Source organism: Argopecten irradians, chromosome 1 (assembly GCF_041381155.1).
Source record: "Argopecten irradians isolate NY chromosome 1, Ai_NY, whole genome shotgun sequence".
Lineage (NCBI taxonomy): Eukaryota > Metazoa > Mollusca > Bivalvia > Pectinida > Pectinidae > Argopecten > Argopecten irradians.
The window spans coordinates 43,616,257-43,633,861 of record NC_091134.1 but is presented as its reverse complement, the minus strand read 5'-3'; the positions used below and the strand labels follow the sequence as shown (position 1 = coordinate 43,633,861).

General features: G+C 36.6%; 1 protein-coding gene across 1 annotated transcript; it reads left to right on the top strand.

Annotated features, from left to right (window-relative positions):
• The first annotated feature begins 5,121 nt into the window (after positions 1-5,121).
• LOC138329196 (uncharacterized) lies at positions 5,122-16,380 on the top strand. The gene is made up of 6 exons (XM_069276010.1): positions 5,122-5,238; positions 6,119-6,231; positions 9,849-9,934; positions 11,485-11,559; positions 11,871-11,968; positions 12,796-16,380. The coding sequence occupies exons 1-5, from the start codon at positions 5,152-5,154 to the stop codon at positions 11,954-11,956; spliced, it is 447 nt and encodes a 148-aa protein (XP_069132111.1). The 5' UTR covers positions 5,122-5,151; the 3' UTR covers positions 11,957-11,968; positions 12,796-16,380.
• The last annotated feature ends 1,225 nt before the right edge of the window (positions 16,381-17,605 follow it).

The window sequence follows — 17,605 nt, the reverse complement described above, 5'->3', positions numbered from 1 at the left end:
TAGAGTATATCATAATTGTTCCTGGTCCCAATTTTGTCGTTTATCACCGTAACAATGTTTGAACACGTATTTCTTTTTTTGATATCATCTTTAACTCCTTAATTAGAGTATATCATAATTGTTCCTGGTCCCAATTTTGTCGTTTATCACCGTAACAATGTTTGAACACGTATTTCTTTTTTTGATATCAAATACATATTTAAGCTAAATTTCAATAACAACTCTTTATCATTATTTTGAAATACGTCAATTTCTAACGAGGGAATTTTGTTTGCATTTCATTTTAAATACGCTCTTTTCATTCTATACTGACAAGCACGATATCGTCTGTGTCGCCTAAGGATTAGTCTTTACTCCCCTAAGACCGAAAATGTTAGTTTTTAACAGTAAAATCAAAGCACAACTGTGTAAAGGTAAAATATATAAACTAAATAAGTTTATTTAGATTATCATATGACGCAACATCTTATCGAATAGTGAAGTAAAAGAAGTCCGGTATGACACTGGTTTTGTATTCTTACGACATTGCGAATATGCTAATTTGAACACAACTCTCCTTGACTATATAGAGACATTTGTAAATATATTCTTATCAACCTTAAACATACAAACTTACAAATCTAGATATATATGCTTCAATTTCTCAACTAAGCGGAGTCACGGCTTTGTTTCACCTAGTGTAACTTCCATGCTATATATGGCGTGTAATTCCGAGAAATCACCCGGGCGGTAGCGGTAGATACTGTTTCCAGGCAATGAAGGGCACATTAATACCTCTGGCAGCCATTTATAACATAACAGCGATATGTGTTTGTTTTGTGTTATCGAACACTATACATATTTTATTTACATACCGAATATAAGTTTGATATCGGCTGGTACCGTAAGTCCAACATGGCATGTGTATATTTTAGGACAATAAAATGGAGTTTCGTTGTTTGGAACGTTGGGCACCTTCAACCATGTGCACATAAACAAAATATGTTAAAGCAAACTTTCGATTACAAGAAATATTTTCAATTTGATATCTAAAGACGTTAATTTTCAATAAAATGATTACCGACAATATCGACAAAATGACAATTAGAATCCAAAATATATTACAACACCGGTATACCCGGTATTAAGTACCAATATATAACGTTAGACGCGCTTTCTGTGCGACAACGAGAACACCAAACCTATGAATACTCGTTTGGGGAAAATGTTATAGTTTCACCGAATTGGGTGGCGTCAACGAACCCACTAGGTACATTACATTTAAAAAACACACACACACATACACACACTGTACTGCTATCAAAAAATGGAATGATAATGCGATACAGATAAGTCTTAAGCTTCCCACATCATTTCTTAGTAACTGAAGAACTAAGGCTTAGCTAAGAGGGTTATACTCAAGATTATGTAGCCTCCATGATTTTAAGTGAACACAAAATTATTATGTTTTTTATTCGTCTTTTTATTGCATATGCTGATAACCAATTATTGCAAAAGATAATATTAGCGGATGGCTAATGCCAATGGAACAATTTACCGGTGTCAGGTAAATCCATATAATGATTAGAATGAAACCATTTGATTGCATTTTGCACCTTGACTTCTGATAAGTTTGCTATTCCAGTTCAGTAAACAATGATACATGTTCATACAGTTGAACTCTATTTGTCATTTGAATAGATGCCTCAACATCTTCAAATCAATTGCCATGCACCTAAGGTTCCTAGATCGCTGCCATGGTCTAGCGAGGTTATATAATGCAACCGTTAATATTTTCCCGTTGGAATATTTTCTCTAGCTTCTGAGTTCAAATTAGATTTCAAAAGTACAAGATTAACATGACCAGAAAACATGGAACCAGGGATCCGGAATAATAGGATATATAATGTGTGTATTATAAGTTGATGATCATTTGAGATTGTTTCTTGAAGCAGGAAGCTTACTATCCAGGAAAGGAAAATATCCTGCTTGTCATATAAATCTACAGTTTTCAATCTAATTAAGAGACTTGCGAAAATCATACTGTTTTTAGCTCACCTGGCCCGAAGGGCCGGTGAGATTATGTCATGGCGCGGCGTCCGTCGTCCGTCGTCCGTCCGTCGTTGTCCGTGCGTCGTCCGTCCGTCAACATTTCCTTTAAATCGCTACTAGTCATAGAGTTTCTGCATGGATTGTAACCAAATTTGGCCACAAACATCCTTGGGGGGAGGGGAACAGAACTTGTATAAATTTTGGCTCTGACCCCCCGGGGGCAGGAGGAGCGGGGCCCAATAGGGGAAATAGAGGTAAATTATATAAATCGCTACTTGTCCTAGAGTTCTGCATGGATTCTAACCATATTTGGCTACAAACATCCTTGGGGGAAGGGGAACAGAACTACTATAAATTTTGGCTCTGACCCCCCGGGGGCAGGAGGGCGGGGCCCAATAGGGGAAATAGAGGTAAATCCTATAAAACGCTACTTGTCCTAGAGTTCTGCATGGATTGTAACCAAATTTGGCCACAAACATCCTTGGTTTGAAGGGGGGAAAGAACTTGTATAAATTTTGGCTCTGACCCCCCGGGGGCAGGAGGGGGGGCCCAATAGGAGAAATAGAGGTAAATCCTATAAGTCGCTACTTGTCCTAGAGTTCTGCATGGATTGTAACCAAATTTGGCCACAAACATCCTTGGGGGAAGGGGGAAAGAACTTGTATAAATTTTGGCTCTGACCCCCCGGGGTAAGGAGGGGCGGGGCCCAATAGGGGAAATAGAGGTAAATCTTATAAATCGCTACTTGTCCTAGAGTTCTGCATGGATTGTAACCAAATTTGGCCACAAACATCCTTGGGGGAAGGGGGACAGAACTTGTATAAATTTTGGCTCTGACCCCCTGGGGGCAGGAGGGGCGGGGCCCAATAGGGGAAATAGAGGTAAATCCTATAAAACGCTCCTTGTCCAAATTTGGCCACAAACATCCTTGGGGGAAGGAGGAAAGAACTTGTATAAATTTTGGCTTTGACCCCATGGGGGCAGGAGGGGCGGGGCCCACTAGGGGAAATAGAGGTAAATCCTATAAAACGCTACTTGTCCTAGAGTTCTGCATGGAGTGTAACCAAATTTGGCCACAAACATCCTTGGGGGAAGGGGGAAAGAACTTGTATAAATTTTGGCTCTGAACCCCCCGGGGGTAGAAGGGTGGGCCCAATAGGGGAAATAGAGGTAAATCCTATAAATCGCTACTTGTCCTAGTTCTGCATGGATTGTAACCAAATTTGGCCACAAACATCCTTGGGGAAGAGGGGAAAGAACTTGTATAAATTTCAGCTCTGACCCTCTGGGGGCAGGAGGGGCGGGGCCCAATAGGGGAAATAGAGGTAAATCCTATAAATCGCTGCTTGTCCTAGAGTTCTGCATGGATTGTAACCAAATTTGGCCACAAATATCCTTGGGGAAAGGGGAACAGAACTTGTATAAATTTTGGCTCTGACCCCCCGGGGGCAGGACGGTCGGGGCCCAATAGGGAAATAAGAGGTAAATATTCAAATTCCTTCAGAAAAGAAACAAGGAACCTGTATTCAGAACATGACTTGACATTACAAACCAGGTGAGCGATACAGGCCCTCTGGGCCTCTTGTTCTGTATTGCAAACCTATTCCATTTACAATATATATATTCCTATAGCGTTATAAGATAACAGGTAATTTTAATATTTTATTCCTTCCAAATACCACATGTTATGCTGTCTTCTCTTTCAATATTCCTATTTAGCAACACTGTTATTCGGTCATTGATGTTTCGGATTAAGAGTTTTTATACTGTAATCGATGAAGGTATTCTCAGAACACTGGTCTGACGTCAGGATAGCAGGAAACATATAATAGCAGTATATCATTGTTATCTACCAGAGAGGAAAATGGCGTGCACGTTAGTATGGAGTTTAATCCAGATCTCCGTCATTGTAAGTAATCCGAGATAATGCGTTTTTTGTGAAGTTGTATATGTCTTGGTTCTGTTTATGATTAATTTTCAAAATAATAATTGCAATATATTATTACGTGCAATCACGTTTTATATATAAATATTTTAATAAATTTGTTTTCATGAATGATTGTCATTGGATATATACTATGAGAGGCGTTATGAATAAATCAATATGGAATCAGAGAATAATTTCTTCTACCCAACTAAGCTTGTTTTTTCTTTCCACAAAAATGAAGAGATTTTGAAATGAAAATCAAAATTAAAAAGCATTCCATAGTTTAAATAAAACGTATTTATATATATAATATTAATATCAAAATATGTTAAAGCAAACTTAACTAACGGGCGCTATTCTATTTATCTGCCACCAAGATTGCATTTATATCTCCAATAAATGCAATCTAACAATCCTTTAATTGTTAGATATAATATTAATATCAAAATATGTTCAGCTAAGTTTCACACAATTTCTTTATACGGCGCATACCTTATATCTTATACATGCAAGCTTTTTTGTCAAGTGTTATAAAGATGTAACTAAATTTTTGCGTGCTATACATGTACATTTAACTTGTGATAAAAAATTACGAAAAAAAATCGACGCGAAAAAAAAATCAAGATTAATTTCAATGTAGAATGTGGACCGTAAAAGTAAATCGGCATGGACAATGTTTTTAACATCACTAACCGCGAACATTATATAAGTTTCAGTATATTACTGTTTGCACTTTTATATTATAAATTTTCATTTTGCTTCAGTTGATATTTATCTCCATATCAAATCAGATGTCCATTATGATATCCAAAGTACACAGAACAGGACCATGCCCTATTGTCCATTGTTGGCCATTGTATTACCGGGTTTGTGTTAACATCACTACAGATGCAAGGTAAGCTTTGCACTTTTCATACACAATATGAACTGTCCGCATTACATTTGTTTCTAGCTAGCAGACCATCAATTTGTATCCTACCTGTCTTCGCTTACTGACAGTCATGATTTCTTCGTTTACTTTTTTTTTCTATTTTATCAGCTCTCCAACGTCCAATTAGTTGAGATTTACTAAAATATGGGTATTTGCGTCAACTTTTATCCGAAAACATACGTACCATTATATATATATATTACTTATCTGCGGTTATTTATGTTTCAGAACATGTTCAAGTACATTTGACGACTGCAATAACATGTCACGTTGCTCAGACATGAGAATGACTAGTGAACATTTTCGCAACCTCACCCTTCCACCACAAAACACCTCCAACGAAACAGCTGTATGTAGCTTTTTAATCTCCAAAATAAATCTAAATATAACACCCGTATTAAAACTTCCTGGTTCAAAGCAAAGACTGCAAAATAATAATTGCATTTCTAAAGTAAGATCACATGACATTTTGGCATGAATAGGTAAAAGAAATTGTGTAATGTTGTCTGCAATGTTTATGTTAAACATTTGATGTCAGATAAGGTGTTGTTACATGAATTCAAGGCGAAACATTGACTTTTAAATACAGAAAGGTCATGCAATGTACGATCTTTAATAACACTTTTCCACTACAGACTCAATAAACCTACCAAAGTTAACTGGCGAGAGAATACATTTGTCAATAATTTAATTTCATATATTACACTTATTTTTAATTGGTTAGATCATTAAGGTTATTTTTCCATAGACCGCAAGAATTGTCCGTCAATTATTATGACGTCATACATAAAGAATGTTTTTGCGCAGTCATTGACTGAATTCTTGGATAAGATATCAATGTGTCACAACTTATTTTGTTTTATTGTAAAAGTAAGTAAAATCACTAATCAATACCTAGGCCTACTTCATGTTTTCAAGTTATCAATTAGAATCAGTTCCTTTGCTGAATAAGTTCCCTTAATTCTGTGTTAATGGACTCGTAGCCGTTGACAGGTGCAATGGCTTGAATGGGTCTGCATACCACGAGGTGTTGAATTTGTTATCTACAACTTGCTAAATCAGTAAATGTGCTGGTGTTGTGAATAAGTTTCAGTTAATTCTGACTTTTATCCACTGACTTTCAAACATCCTTAAAGTTTAAATTCTTAAATGTTAATGAGAATTATGAAGTTTATAAACATTTAGGCAATATATTATCCATCATGAAAACACATTTTATTTCATTGTAGATTGGAATATATATCTTTGAAAAAAAGATGTCCACGATCGACTGCAGAACTCCCATATCTTATGATTGCCGGCCTATTGCAGCATCGTATTCAGTGAACATTACACAGTTCAGGTTGGTCAATTTAATATTTTTCAGTTTGTGGTAGGCTTTACCTAACAGGAACAGCACAAACTTGTAAAGCTCTGAAAAAATGCTGCACCCCACTTGATTAATCGCTATTGTAGAGAACGATCAATGATTACAAATTGTCGTTAAATGCCCACTTCCTCTCCAAGACAAAACAACATGTGAGTGAAAACCAATGATAACGTAATAAATATATGTTGATGACCTAAGGTGAAATTACAACACCAAACAAATGCATGTTTCCCAGTGTAATATATGTTAACACGAACAGTGGAGAGTCATTTCGATGTTTTGTCGTCTTGCGCAATGATGGCATACTCCGCGGTAATTAGGATGACGACAGGAAACGTAATACGACCCGCGTTATGAAGATAAACACTTAAACTAGTTAAATATATTGTTCAAAATATAAAGTGTAATATTAACTTTATCCAAATACCATCTGCGATGGCCTCATTCCTCCATGGTCAGGTCAACAAGGCTGTCTCTGGTCGGACGATTTATAGTCGGCTAGCTGTCTCTGGTCGGACGATTTATAGTCGGCTTTCAGAACCACACAGACTGCCCTGAACAATCATCGGACGATTACGTTACCTCAACCAGAGGATTCACTATGGATAGTGACCGACGGTTTTGTTAAGAACAGGGGAATCGCAGCTACACTCTACATTCACAGAGACGGACAACTCCTGCTTGATGGCTTCTTTAATGCTAAACTCAAAAAACACCAAGTGACATGGTTGCCTTGTGAGATTGAGGCATTATGGATATTTACAGCAGTCAGACACTTCTCACCGTACATTATTCAGTCGTCTAAACCTTCGCAGGTTCTGACGGATAGTAAGCCATGTGTCGAGGCTTACCACAAGCTTAAGCGGGGCGAATTCTCAGCAAGCTCGAGGGTAACCACGTTCTTGTCTGTCGTGAGCAGATATTCAGTAACCGTGAGACATATTGCAGGTGTTGCTAATCTGCCTTCCGATTTCGCTAGCAGAAATCCCGTTGACTGTTCCGATTCTTCATGTCAAATTTGCAAGTTTATCTCTGAAACCGAGGATTCAGTTGCACGCGTTACTTCCGTGAACGACGTATTGGAAGAGAGTGTCTGCATGCCATTCACCAGCAGAGCTGCATGGCTGGCTACTCAACACGAATGTCCTGATCTAAGACGTGTTCATTCTCACCTGAGTCAAGGCACACGACCATCTAAAAAGGCTACTAGAATCCCGGACGTCAAACGATATCTAAAGGACATTGTCATCGCTTCTGATGGTTTGCTTGTTGTCAGAGACACCCAACCGTTTCAGCCCCCTCGCGAAAGAATAGTCGTTCCTCGAACCGTAGTTGATGGACTTCTTACGGCTCTCCATATTCGATTCTGTCGTCCGTGTAAGTACCAAACCAAGCGCCTGTTTACACGGTACTTTTACGCTCTTTATGTAGACAAGGTGAATCAAACTGTAGCATCGTCGTGCCATTTCTGTCAGTCAGTGGTGTCAATTCCTAAACACCTACAACCGCAAAGCAGCTCCGAACCTCCAACTTCGATCGGGTCTTATTTTGCCGCTGATGTGATGCGCCGTTATCACCAATGTGTCTTGATTCTCAGAGAGACAGTATCATCGTTTACCGCAGCTTCACTTATTGCGAGTGAAAAACATGACGATCTACGTAATGCTATCCTGGTGATGTCCGCTGATCTGCGTTCGTTATGTGACGGTGGCATTACCGTACGTGAAGACTCGGCTCCAGGAATTGTCGCCCTTCAAAAAGACCCTATAATTCTCTCACAGGCATGCGTTTGGACATAGGCCAAGTAAAATATATTAACAAGAATCCCCTCGCTGAACGGGCTATCGAAGAACTCGGACTCGAAATCCTCGAAATTCTTCAGTTATCACCCGAGGGAGGCCCCATCTCCGCAGTCAGATTGGCTCTTGCTGTTTCTCACATGAACTCACGTATTCGTCGAGATGGTCTGTCTTCACGCGAGATATGGACTCAGCGCGATCAACTCACAGGAGAGTAGCTGCCTATTGTCGATCGACAAATTATTCTGTGTCAGGACTTTTCCCGGGAGCATAATCACATGTCCAGTGCCAAGTCTAAAGTTCAAGGTCATTCTCGCTCTCGCTCCAGCATGGTATCAGTTGGCGATCTTGTTTTTCCTCGTAGGCGAGAACATCCTCGATACTCCAGGGCTTCCGATCACTTACGATCTCTACACCCCTGGACTATCTCATAGTGAAATTGAATGCAGCTCAGCGGAAAACATTTGACCAATCACAAGCTAGCAAATATTTCATTTCAAGACTGCAGAGAGAGCGACGCCTAACATCAAAGCCACAGAGTCAACCACAGTGTACCGTTATACGGCTCTTTTGATGTACATCAAATGACTAAGTTACCTGTTCTGTTCTGTTGCCTCCAGTTTTACTATGAGATAGTCCAGGGGTGTAGAGATCGTAAGTGATCGGAACCCCTGGAATATCGAGGATGAGGCGAGAAGGATGAAACCAAAGCTCGCGAGAAGTATCTTGTTGTGCGTGTTGATTCAGACCTATCATGCCAATTAAGAAAGTTCACTAGTTCGCAGTTTCGCAGTAAGGTATACACTGTGCCCATGTCACAATGCTATCTTGTACAACCGACCGTTCACGCACGGTCCTCTCAAGGACATATTCGCGGTCAGTATAGTAAGCCTCTGGAGTCAGACTGATGATACGGGTGAACCTAATCACGCAATCCATGGTAATCTTCACGAGCTTCCATCTCCTTTACGAACCCACTATGGCCCTATGTATCAACCAAACTTCCCTTACGCTACACCTACTAAGGTTGTCGCACCTCCTGTACCTTCGACTCCCGTCCATCTCCGCCTGATGCGTCGCCTCCAGTAACTACATATCCAGTACCACCGCCCATTCCTGACGCCATCTCCGCTGCGCCTGCGCCACCGAATTCTGTCATTGAGACAACATCACCAGTTTCGCAAAACCTTCTACGACGTTCGTCTCGTCAACACCAGATCCCCTTCTGGCACAATGATAACTGGGACTTGACTGAACATTCCTTTCATAATTCATGTTCGTTAGTAATTTCAATGTGGTCGAACTTTATTAGTTTACGTGTTAACCTCAGTTTTAGACCCAAGTAGAGTTGTCCTTTGCGAGTTGATTTTCAAACGTTAATAGCGATTCATCTATCAGATATTTTAAAGAGACAGAGGCTATGGACCACCACCACTGTTTTTTACCAACGAGCATCATTAATCTTTGTATATATGTACTTGATTTATTTGTTGTCAGGTCGCTTTTCTAAGCTGAAAACTGATAGTTGTTACCTTCGTTACCAAATCTACTTTATTAGTTACCTTAGTGTTTCGATGGAAACTTAAATGATTTTAAAAGAGAAGAATAAGGAGAAAGGCGATCACGCCAATAGTTATTTTATTTGTTCTAAGTGGTATTGTTGTAATCTCATAAGCGGCAGTTAACCCTTTTTAAATATTGATGATTGTATTCAAAGATAATGAATGGCTGTATATAATATGATCTCTACTGTTATTGATACGAATAAATGAAATTTACCTTCTTACTCAGTTTTCAGGTAACACTTACAGATCTCCCTGGATCATCTTCCGCGAAGTCTACTATTACTACATTACCTAACCAGCCACCAACAGCAGGTATAGAATATATATATATTTCCTCATTTCGCTGCATTAAGTCATTTCGTCCTATAAAGTTATCTGCTCTGTCAGTGGTGTTTGGAACCTGAGAGTTAAGATGATTATGTCTTAATGCATGTTGTAAGATTCAAGTGTCTTCCATGAACCAAATGCATGTATCGATAACCCTACGTAACTTAATCCTTCGATATATCCACCTTATATTTACAACATTATTTCTAATGCTCAATATTTGCTCCATTTAGTGTTTATGTGATAAATCATTTGGCACCGACAGACACATGGAACAGCCATTAGATGTTGTGGGAATTCCCCGCCAATTTTTCTAGAAACATACAAACAAAATGATCATCTGATGAAGCGTATATCTGGGATTTTTCCGATATGAAACAATTAGCCGATATTAAAAACTCCACAGTACAAATAAGATTTTAAACGGTTTACACACACTTACATCATCCATAACGGGACATGATAATTAACATACTTGTGATGCGGCGTCTGGTTCAAACCGGCATAAGGTTCAAACATAGTTTCTTCACTTTTATAATGATTGGATAACTTAACGTTTAGAAAGTACTTGAACTCACGGATGTTATAATGGTTTGAAATGTAATGTATGTATTGAAACATGACGAGGAACATGTACAGTCATAGATTTACCTACTGTACTGTTACCGTGTCTGAGAATATTAACATAGAGTCGCATTGTTGTTATATCGACTATAAACATCATAAAAGCTACGACAGTATGGTTCAGTTTTCTACATACGAGTCTTATAAGCATATATTGACAGACAAATGGACAACCCTGAATATCATTACAGACACTACTGTCCGTTACTGTGACTAAATGAAAAATAATTATTTTATTGTGACAGCGATATAAACAAGTCTTATAATTACCAACCTTCATTGTAAACAACATCTTGCAGTATCCACAGCTATGGGTAACAAATAAAAATCTTAAGGATATCAATTGAAAACCATACGTGTTGATGAATTAAGCTGCGAAACCCGTTTAATGGTACGGATACAAAATTATGCACTGTAATGGTTCTTGTCTTTCATGCTTCATGTATGTTTAGATGAACACATACCGGTACCCGAAGAAGTTTCTTCATGATTAATAATATCACGGTAAAAATTGAAATGTGAAAAAATTGTACACCACAACTTGGCATTTTGGTTTGACCGTGTGTACTCATTCCTCTGCACTAGAAGTAAATAATACTGTTTAGGCAATACTGCCAAAATTGATTTTGAGCTCTTATTTGACTTTGTAAAATAAATGGCTTGGCCTGCAAGTATTGCAATTCTTAAAATGTTGGTGCATGTAACTTTTGGTGGTAAATAACATATTAAAGATTCTTTGGATTCACGACTATGACAATAGGCACAATAATGCACATACAGCTTGGTTTGATTAAATGCATGTGTATCTCTGACTTAGACCAGATGATTGTCTTCGAAACGTACGAAGGATCTATATGATTTTTTTAGAATTGATTGATGCATACATAGTTTCGTTTTTGCGTAAATCTTAGGTACGCCACTGCCATCAACAACATCCAACACACATACACACATTGGGGAAAACACTTCGAAAGAGGAAGAGAAAAGTAAGTATTGAAATCAATTTTAATTGAAGCAATCACAACTGAAGCATGTATCAGTACGCTTAAGCTGACAATGCAATCTACACCAGCAATTAATATTGAACAAAAAGCAATGAAGTATAAGATATTCAAGATGATGTCAAATCTCTAACGTGTTTTAAAACCACTTTAAATATACTCCCTCTCTACGTAGTTTCGAGAAGAGCTGCTTATTTGCTTAGAAATAATTTGCTGTGCATTCATAAGACGTTAGTGGGTCGCTATGCTATCCTCGTACTCGTGAGATGGTTGTACTAGCATTCGTTGTTACACAGAATCAATTACTGGCGTTGTTATGGGGAGTGTTGTTGGTGCTGTTGCATTTGTCCTGTTCGTCATCATTGCAATTGGCTACTGCTGATATAATGAAAAGGTGAGTGTAAAGTAAGTTAGCATAACATTATTAATGGATGCTCTACCGACTGAGCTACCTGATCACTGATGATCGACTCAGTCTATTATCACTACAAAAGTATTGAAAACAAATAAATGTGTTTAAAATATCAATTCTTTGAAACATTATAAACATTAGACAACTATATTCTATAATATGGTTTCCCAAATTGCTGAGAATAGCAGGATGGATTAAGATTGTGAGAGAAAGGTAGTACAATGAAAAATATATATATACCATGATTTCTAAAAAAAAAAAAAAAAAAAAGATTGAGCCAAATGCAAAATGGGAAAAGACCCTGAAATTCAACCAATCAATCGAACAGGTAGGTTTATCTTATACATGCTGCAGAATTAAGGCAATCCATATTTGTTTATCTTCCTTGTGAAAAGAAAAACTGACAGAACCAGACAAATTTAATTCGTGTAGGGAGCTAACTCTGTAGTGTGTAAAAACGGAATAAACTAACACAAATGAGTCCGGATATATCCTTATATAGCACAAGCACTATACTTTCAGTTTTAGCAGAAAATTTTCGCCATTCATACACGAGGTGGGCCTCAAAAACCTATTGTTTTTTTCTGATCAGGTTCTTTCATTTCCTTCACCTTGAAATATCTGACAGGATCATAATGGCATGACACTGGCTGTTAAAAGGAAAGCGGTCTATAATCAATAGTTCGACCTCAATCATCTTATATCATATTTTTACTACATATATACACATAAATGTTTATTTCCTTGTACATATGTACCTATATTTTGATTGTTTATTTACATTTTGATCAACGTTTTCTTTATTTCAGGCCTGTTTTAAACGCCGGTAATATCCTTGGGTGAAAGGGAAATAAGTTTGAATAAATCTTGACACTGGTTCCCCAGGATAGGTGATCGGGCCCAATAGGGTAACTCGTTTAAATCGCTACTAGTCATACAGTTCTCTATGGATTATATTCAAATTCGGCCGGAAACATCCAAGGGAGAAGGGGGGCAGAGTTTTACAAATTTTGTGTCCGATCTTTTGGAGCAGTAGGCACAGGGTGCATTAGAGGAAATCTTAAGGAAATAAACATAGCCTGTACCTATTATGTTACTTTTCCTAACATACCAGGTGAGGGATATAAGCCCTCTGGGCCTCTTGTGTTATCTTTTATTTGTAATATATGCATGAAATGTTGCAACATGTGTAAAAATGCGTGACACTTAAACAAAATATTTCATTGATTGATTGATCCATGTCAACAGTAGTTTATATATTTATAATTCAATGTATTTTAAAATACCAGTTTTATATCATTCAGTGCCACATTCACAGTGTGTTTACCTAGCAACCCATTGTAGAACCCTGGTTGGTCATTGTGTATCATTACGCTAGATATAAGGGACCCTTCAAAACATGGTATATATTGGAAATCATATATATATAAACTGCAATAATCAATTATATAATTTCAGTGTAAAGATTTTAATAAAACGCAAAACTTGAGAACTCCATGAACTAGAGATATGGTATTTAGGGAGAGGTAAAAGTCACTTAGGAATCAAAGGCCTGTGTTGATAATTGCGCTGACAATAGCTGCGCATCCTGTAGGATATACAGCCTATAATCTAGGACTTTCCTACACTAGCCGGAGGCTTTACCAATTGAGCTATGAGGTCGACCATGTAAATTCATACATATTTCTATTATTGAATTTCCATGTCAGATACAACTGTCAAGTCCCTGAAATATCATTATAATGAAATGGTTCTAATATCTTCCTTGTCATACAAAATACACATACATTTAATAATTACTGTCAGGCGATACATTTTATCATGATAGTAACTATTTTAAGGAAACTAATATTTTGTAGATTTCCAATATTTGAATATGCTTTGTTTAGCAAAGGCCATGCTGTGCTTTACTTTTTCTCTCACACCTACACGTGTAATACTGGCTGGTCTAGGGCAATGCACACATGTTGCCTGAGGCTGTATTGCATGGCTACCCATGCAATAACGCCTCGTGACGTCACAGTTTCAACAATATTACTATTTTATCGGTACAGTTTTAACATTTTTACAGAAACTAGGCTGGATTTGCTTAAAAAGATACATAACGGAATATGCCTTAAAAATATCGCGCAATTTTCATGTATGGAGAATTGACTTGGAGTCGCGTTTTTTTAAACTTATTTCAAAATGGCGGAAAATCCTAGTACTAAAATTGCAATAAAGGTGTGAGAGAAAAGTAATATTTTATATGTGGATATGAAGGATTAAAGCCTCGAGTATTATAATATTTTGTGACCCTCGAGTAGAATATCCCTATCCTTCGTATCCACATATGAACGAGTCTTATAAGATTGCACATTCCTGTAAGTATATTTATGGTGTGTATTTGTGTACATAGTTTGTGATATTTAGTGTCTTTCTTTCTTTTTTCCATTATTTAGTTTTCCTTCGTAGTTATTTCCTGGAACTACCAAATGCTTTGTTTTAGAGAAAAGCTTTCAAATACCTTTTGGATTCTTAACTCATACTTAACTTTTATATCCTAGTGGAATAGTCGTTCTATTATATAAATATTATAATAGCGTATATTATGGTAACTTTTACTCTTTGCTATGTTGGCGTTTATACGTTTGTAATACCATTTAAGTGACAAAACAACTATTGGTTGTGCATTCTGTGATACTTTAAATCTACGCTGACTGTGATATATAGTGTGTAATAGTTCAGGTAGCTAATATTTTAGTAAGTGTGTATTATTTAAGGAATAGAAGTTTATTTTGTTGAGGTTATGAGGGTATAATGATAATGGAGCACGTGTAAATTATGTAACCCCAGCGACATAATTTTTACTGTCAGTGATAAAAAGTATTTATGTAACATGTATTTAACTGACCATAACATGCTTTACTAATCTTTGAGGAATATGTGATATATTATCCTTTTACTAATTATGTTATCCTCTTTGAATAAAGTTTTTATTAAAATCTTCCTATCCATGTCCATCTTTCACCTCTGTTTCTTTTCTATATATTTTTGATGTATAGTTTTCTATTGACATTGAGTGTTTAGAAATGAAAACAATGACACACATCTCCTCCCAGTGGTGAGCTAGCATTAATTTGGTACCGTTACTATATGACATAACATCACACATGAAGACTGCCATAGATACTACAGATGCATTTAAAACCTGCTGACTCAAACTAGACCAAGTTGAAATAAATAACTTGTATTGGGTTCAACTAATTTAAGCCAAATAAACTTGAATACTATACCCGGATAACTCAAAGTGTTAATGCGTCAAATTTACTAGACCCTATTGAAATCAAGGACTTTTATTGGTTCTCACTAAAATGTCACCATATGAATTATTCAAGCCGAATAATCTCGGATAATGTACCCAGATAATCAAAAATGTCAGTCAAATACTGAGGTTTGATTGTAGTACTACATCAGTAACAAATAACAGAACTGAGTATAGGACACACACACCCTCCACCCCCTAGACAAAATCCCCTTGAGACGTAAGCCCCTAGGACAAACGACCCTGGGGCCAGAACACCTTTTTTAAATAATATAAATTTGTATTTATTTTAACATACTTTATCTTATTATTACATATTATCTACATTAATGCATATGTTGTGATCATTTGAACGCTTTGAATTATTGTTAATAAAGAAAGATTAACAAAGCATGTACACATATGTACATAGACATACATATGTATGACTGTTATATGCCCAAGAAACCATTAATGTTTTCTTGATAATACGACACCTACCAAACAGGCTAACAGTTTGATGTTTGTATACAGATTCTGTAGATTATTAGGAAAGTATGTTTAATTCCAAAATTTCCACATTATTTCTATCATGTAATATCATATAAATATTAAAAATACTTCCAGGTTTTTTTTTCAATTAACCATTAAACCATTTTTATCCCGCTATTCCAGTCAATTTCTGCATTTGGCATTACTTTGAATTTTATCTGAAAAAAAAAATATTTTGAAACGAAAATATAAGTTCATTACTAGTTTCTTTAATTGATTTCTTTTTAAATATGAAGATGCTTTTGTCCTCTTCTCCATTAGTATGAAGGGGCTTTTGTCCTAGGGGCTTACGGGGCTTTTGGGAGTATGGTTAATAGTGTAAACCAAAACCAATTTGATGACGATTATTGATAAAATAAGGTGCGAAATTGCACCTTAAATCCCGTGTTTATCTGGGTATATAAGCAGCCCTTACCTTCGTCGTTATTGTAAAGATTAATGTGAAAATTCACCTCACAGCAATGTTTAACATATCAGCGCTCTGTGTTTTGTTTTGGGCTTGTTGCACAGAAACAAAATATGATTTCGATTGCTAGAAATATTTTCATTTAGATATTCAATGGCGTTCATGTTAAATTAACAATTTTATTACATGTTTTAAGTTGTATGGTTACAATGTATGTGAAATAACACTTTTGATATTTTCACTCAATATTGATCAATCAGAAAACAGTATTTACTATGAAAATATCGTTTTGGCAAGAGCACCATATTTTGAAATATCAAACCAAACATATATTATTACGTGCATCTTTTCTTTTTTAGTTTTTATTGTTTTAGCAAAGCAAATTGCATTAGATTATCTTACGTTATTTGCCCCTGAAATTTGTGTCCCCATGTGTAAACAAAATAGATAAGCGACTGGTATCGACTGACCTAGTTTAGATTTAGAATACATACGTAAAAATGTAATGAATAACAGTTATATTTCATCACGTGAGGTGGAAACTTGGCTATTTTCAACTCGTACTTCGCACTCGTTATTCATCAAGTAACAATGAATGTCTTCTATACTTTATGAGTTCCGACAAATTGACTTCAACGCCGGTAAGATTAAGTATATATTTAGACTAATGAATACAGCAGAACGTCAGATACGCGTTATGTGTGACATAGATGATGCCAAACCACATTAAAAAACACACACAAAAATCATGATCAATACCGCAAAAGGACGAGGTGTATTCCACGATGTATGATAATGATGTTGTTCAAAGTCTTCATCGACCTACGTTTATAAAACCTCAATGTAGTTATTTCTCCACGGTAGTTGTCTGATAAGGTGGTTTGAGTAAGCATAATAGTTACGAAAATGACGTAGTACAATATACTGCTTTCAAAACATGGAATAACATTCCGGTACAGATAAGTTTTTAGCTTCACCCATTTCTTAGTAACTGAAAATCGAGCTGAAAGGCCATACTCAAGGTTATGAAGCGTCCGTGGTTTTAAGTGAGTATAAAATGTTATGTTAGTTTCGTCAGATTGTGTTTATGTTTTTTTTCTATTGCACATGCTGATAGCCAATGCTTTTCAAAAGATATTATTAGCGGAAGGCTAATATCAATGGAACATTTTATCGTTGTCAGGTAAAACCCATATAATGGTAAGCATTAGCATGAAGCTATTTCATTGCACTTGCACCTTGACTTATTAAGTTTACTATCCCAGTTCAGTTATCGAATCATTAAAACAATGATGCGTGTTTGTATTGAACTCCATACAGTAGAACTCCATTTGTCATTTATAAAATAGTTACCACAACAAACATCTTGATATCACAT

Excerpts from the sequence above, each read along its gene's own strand:
- LOC138329196 (XM_069276010.1), top strand. The coding sequence starts at position 5,152 with ATGTCACGTTGCTCAGACATGAGAATGACTAGTGAACATTTTCGCAAC. Across the intron at positions 5,239-6,118 it reads ACACCTCCAACGAAACAGCT|ATTGGAATATATATCTTTGA; the intron begins GTATGTAGCTTT and ends ATTTCATTGTAG. Across the intron at positions 9,935-11,484 it reads TAACCAGCCACCAACAGCAG|GTACGCCACTGCCATCAACA; the intron begins GTATAGAATATA and ends CGTAAATCTTAG.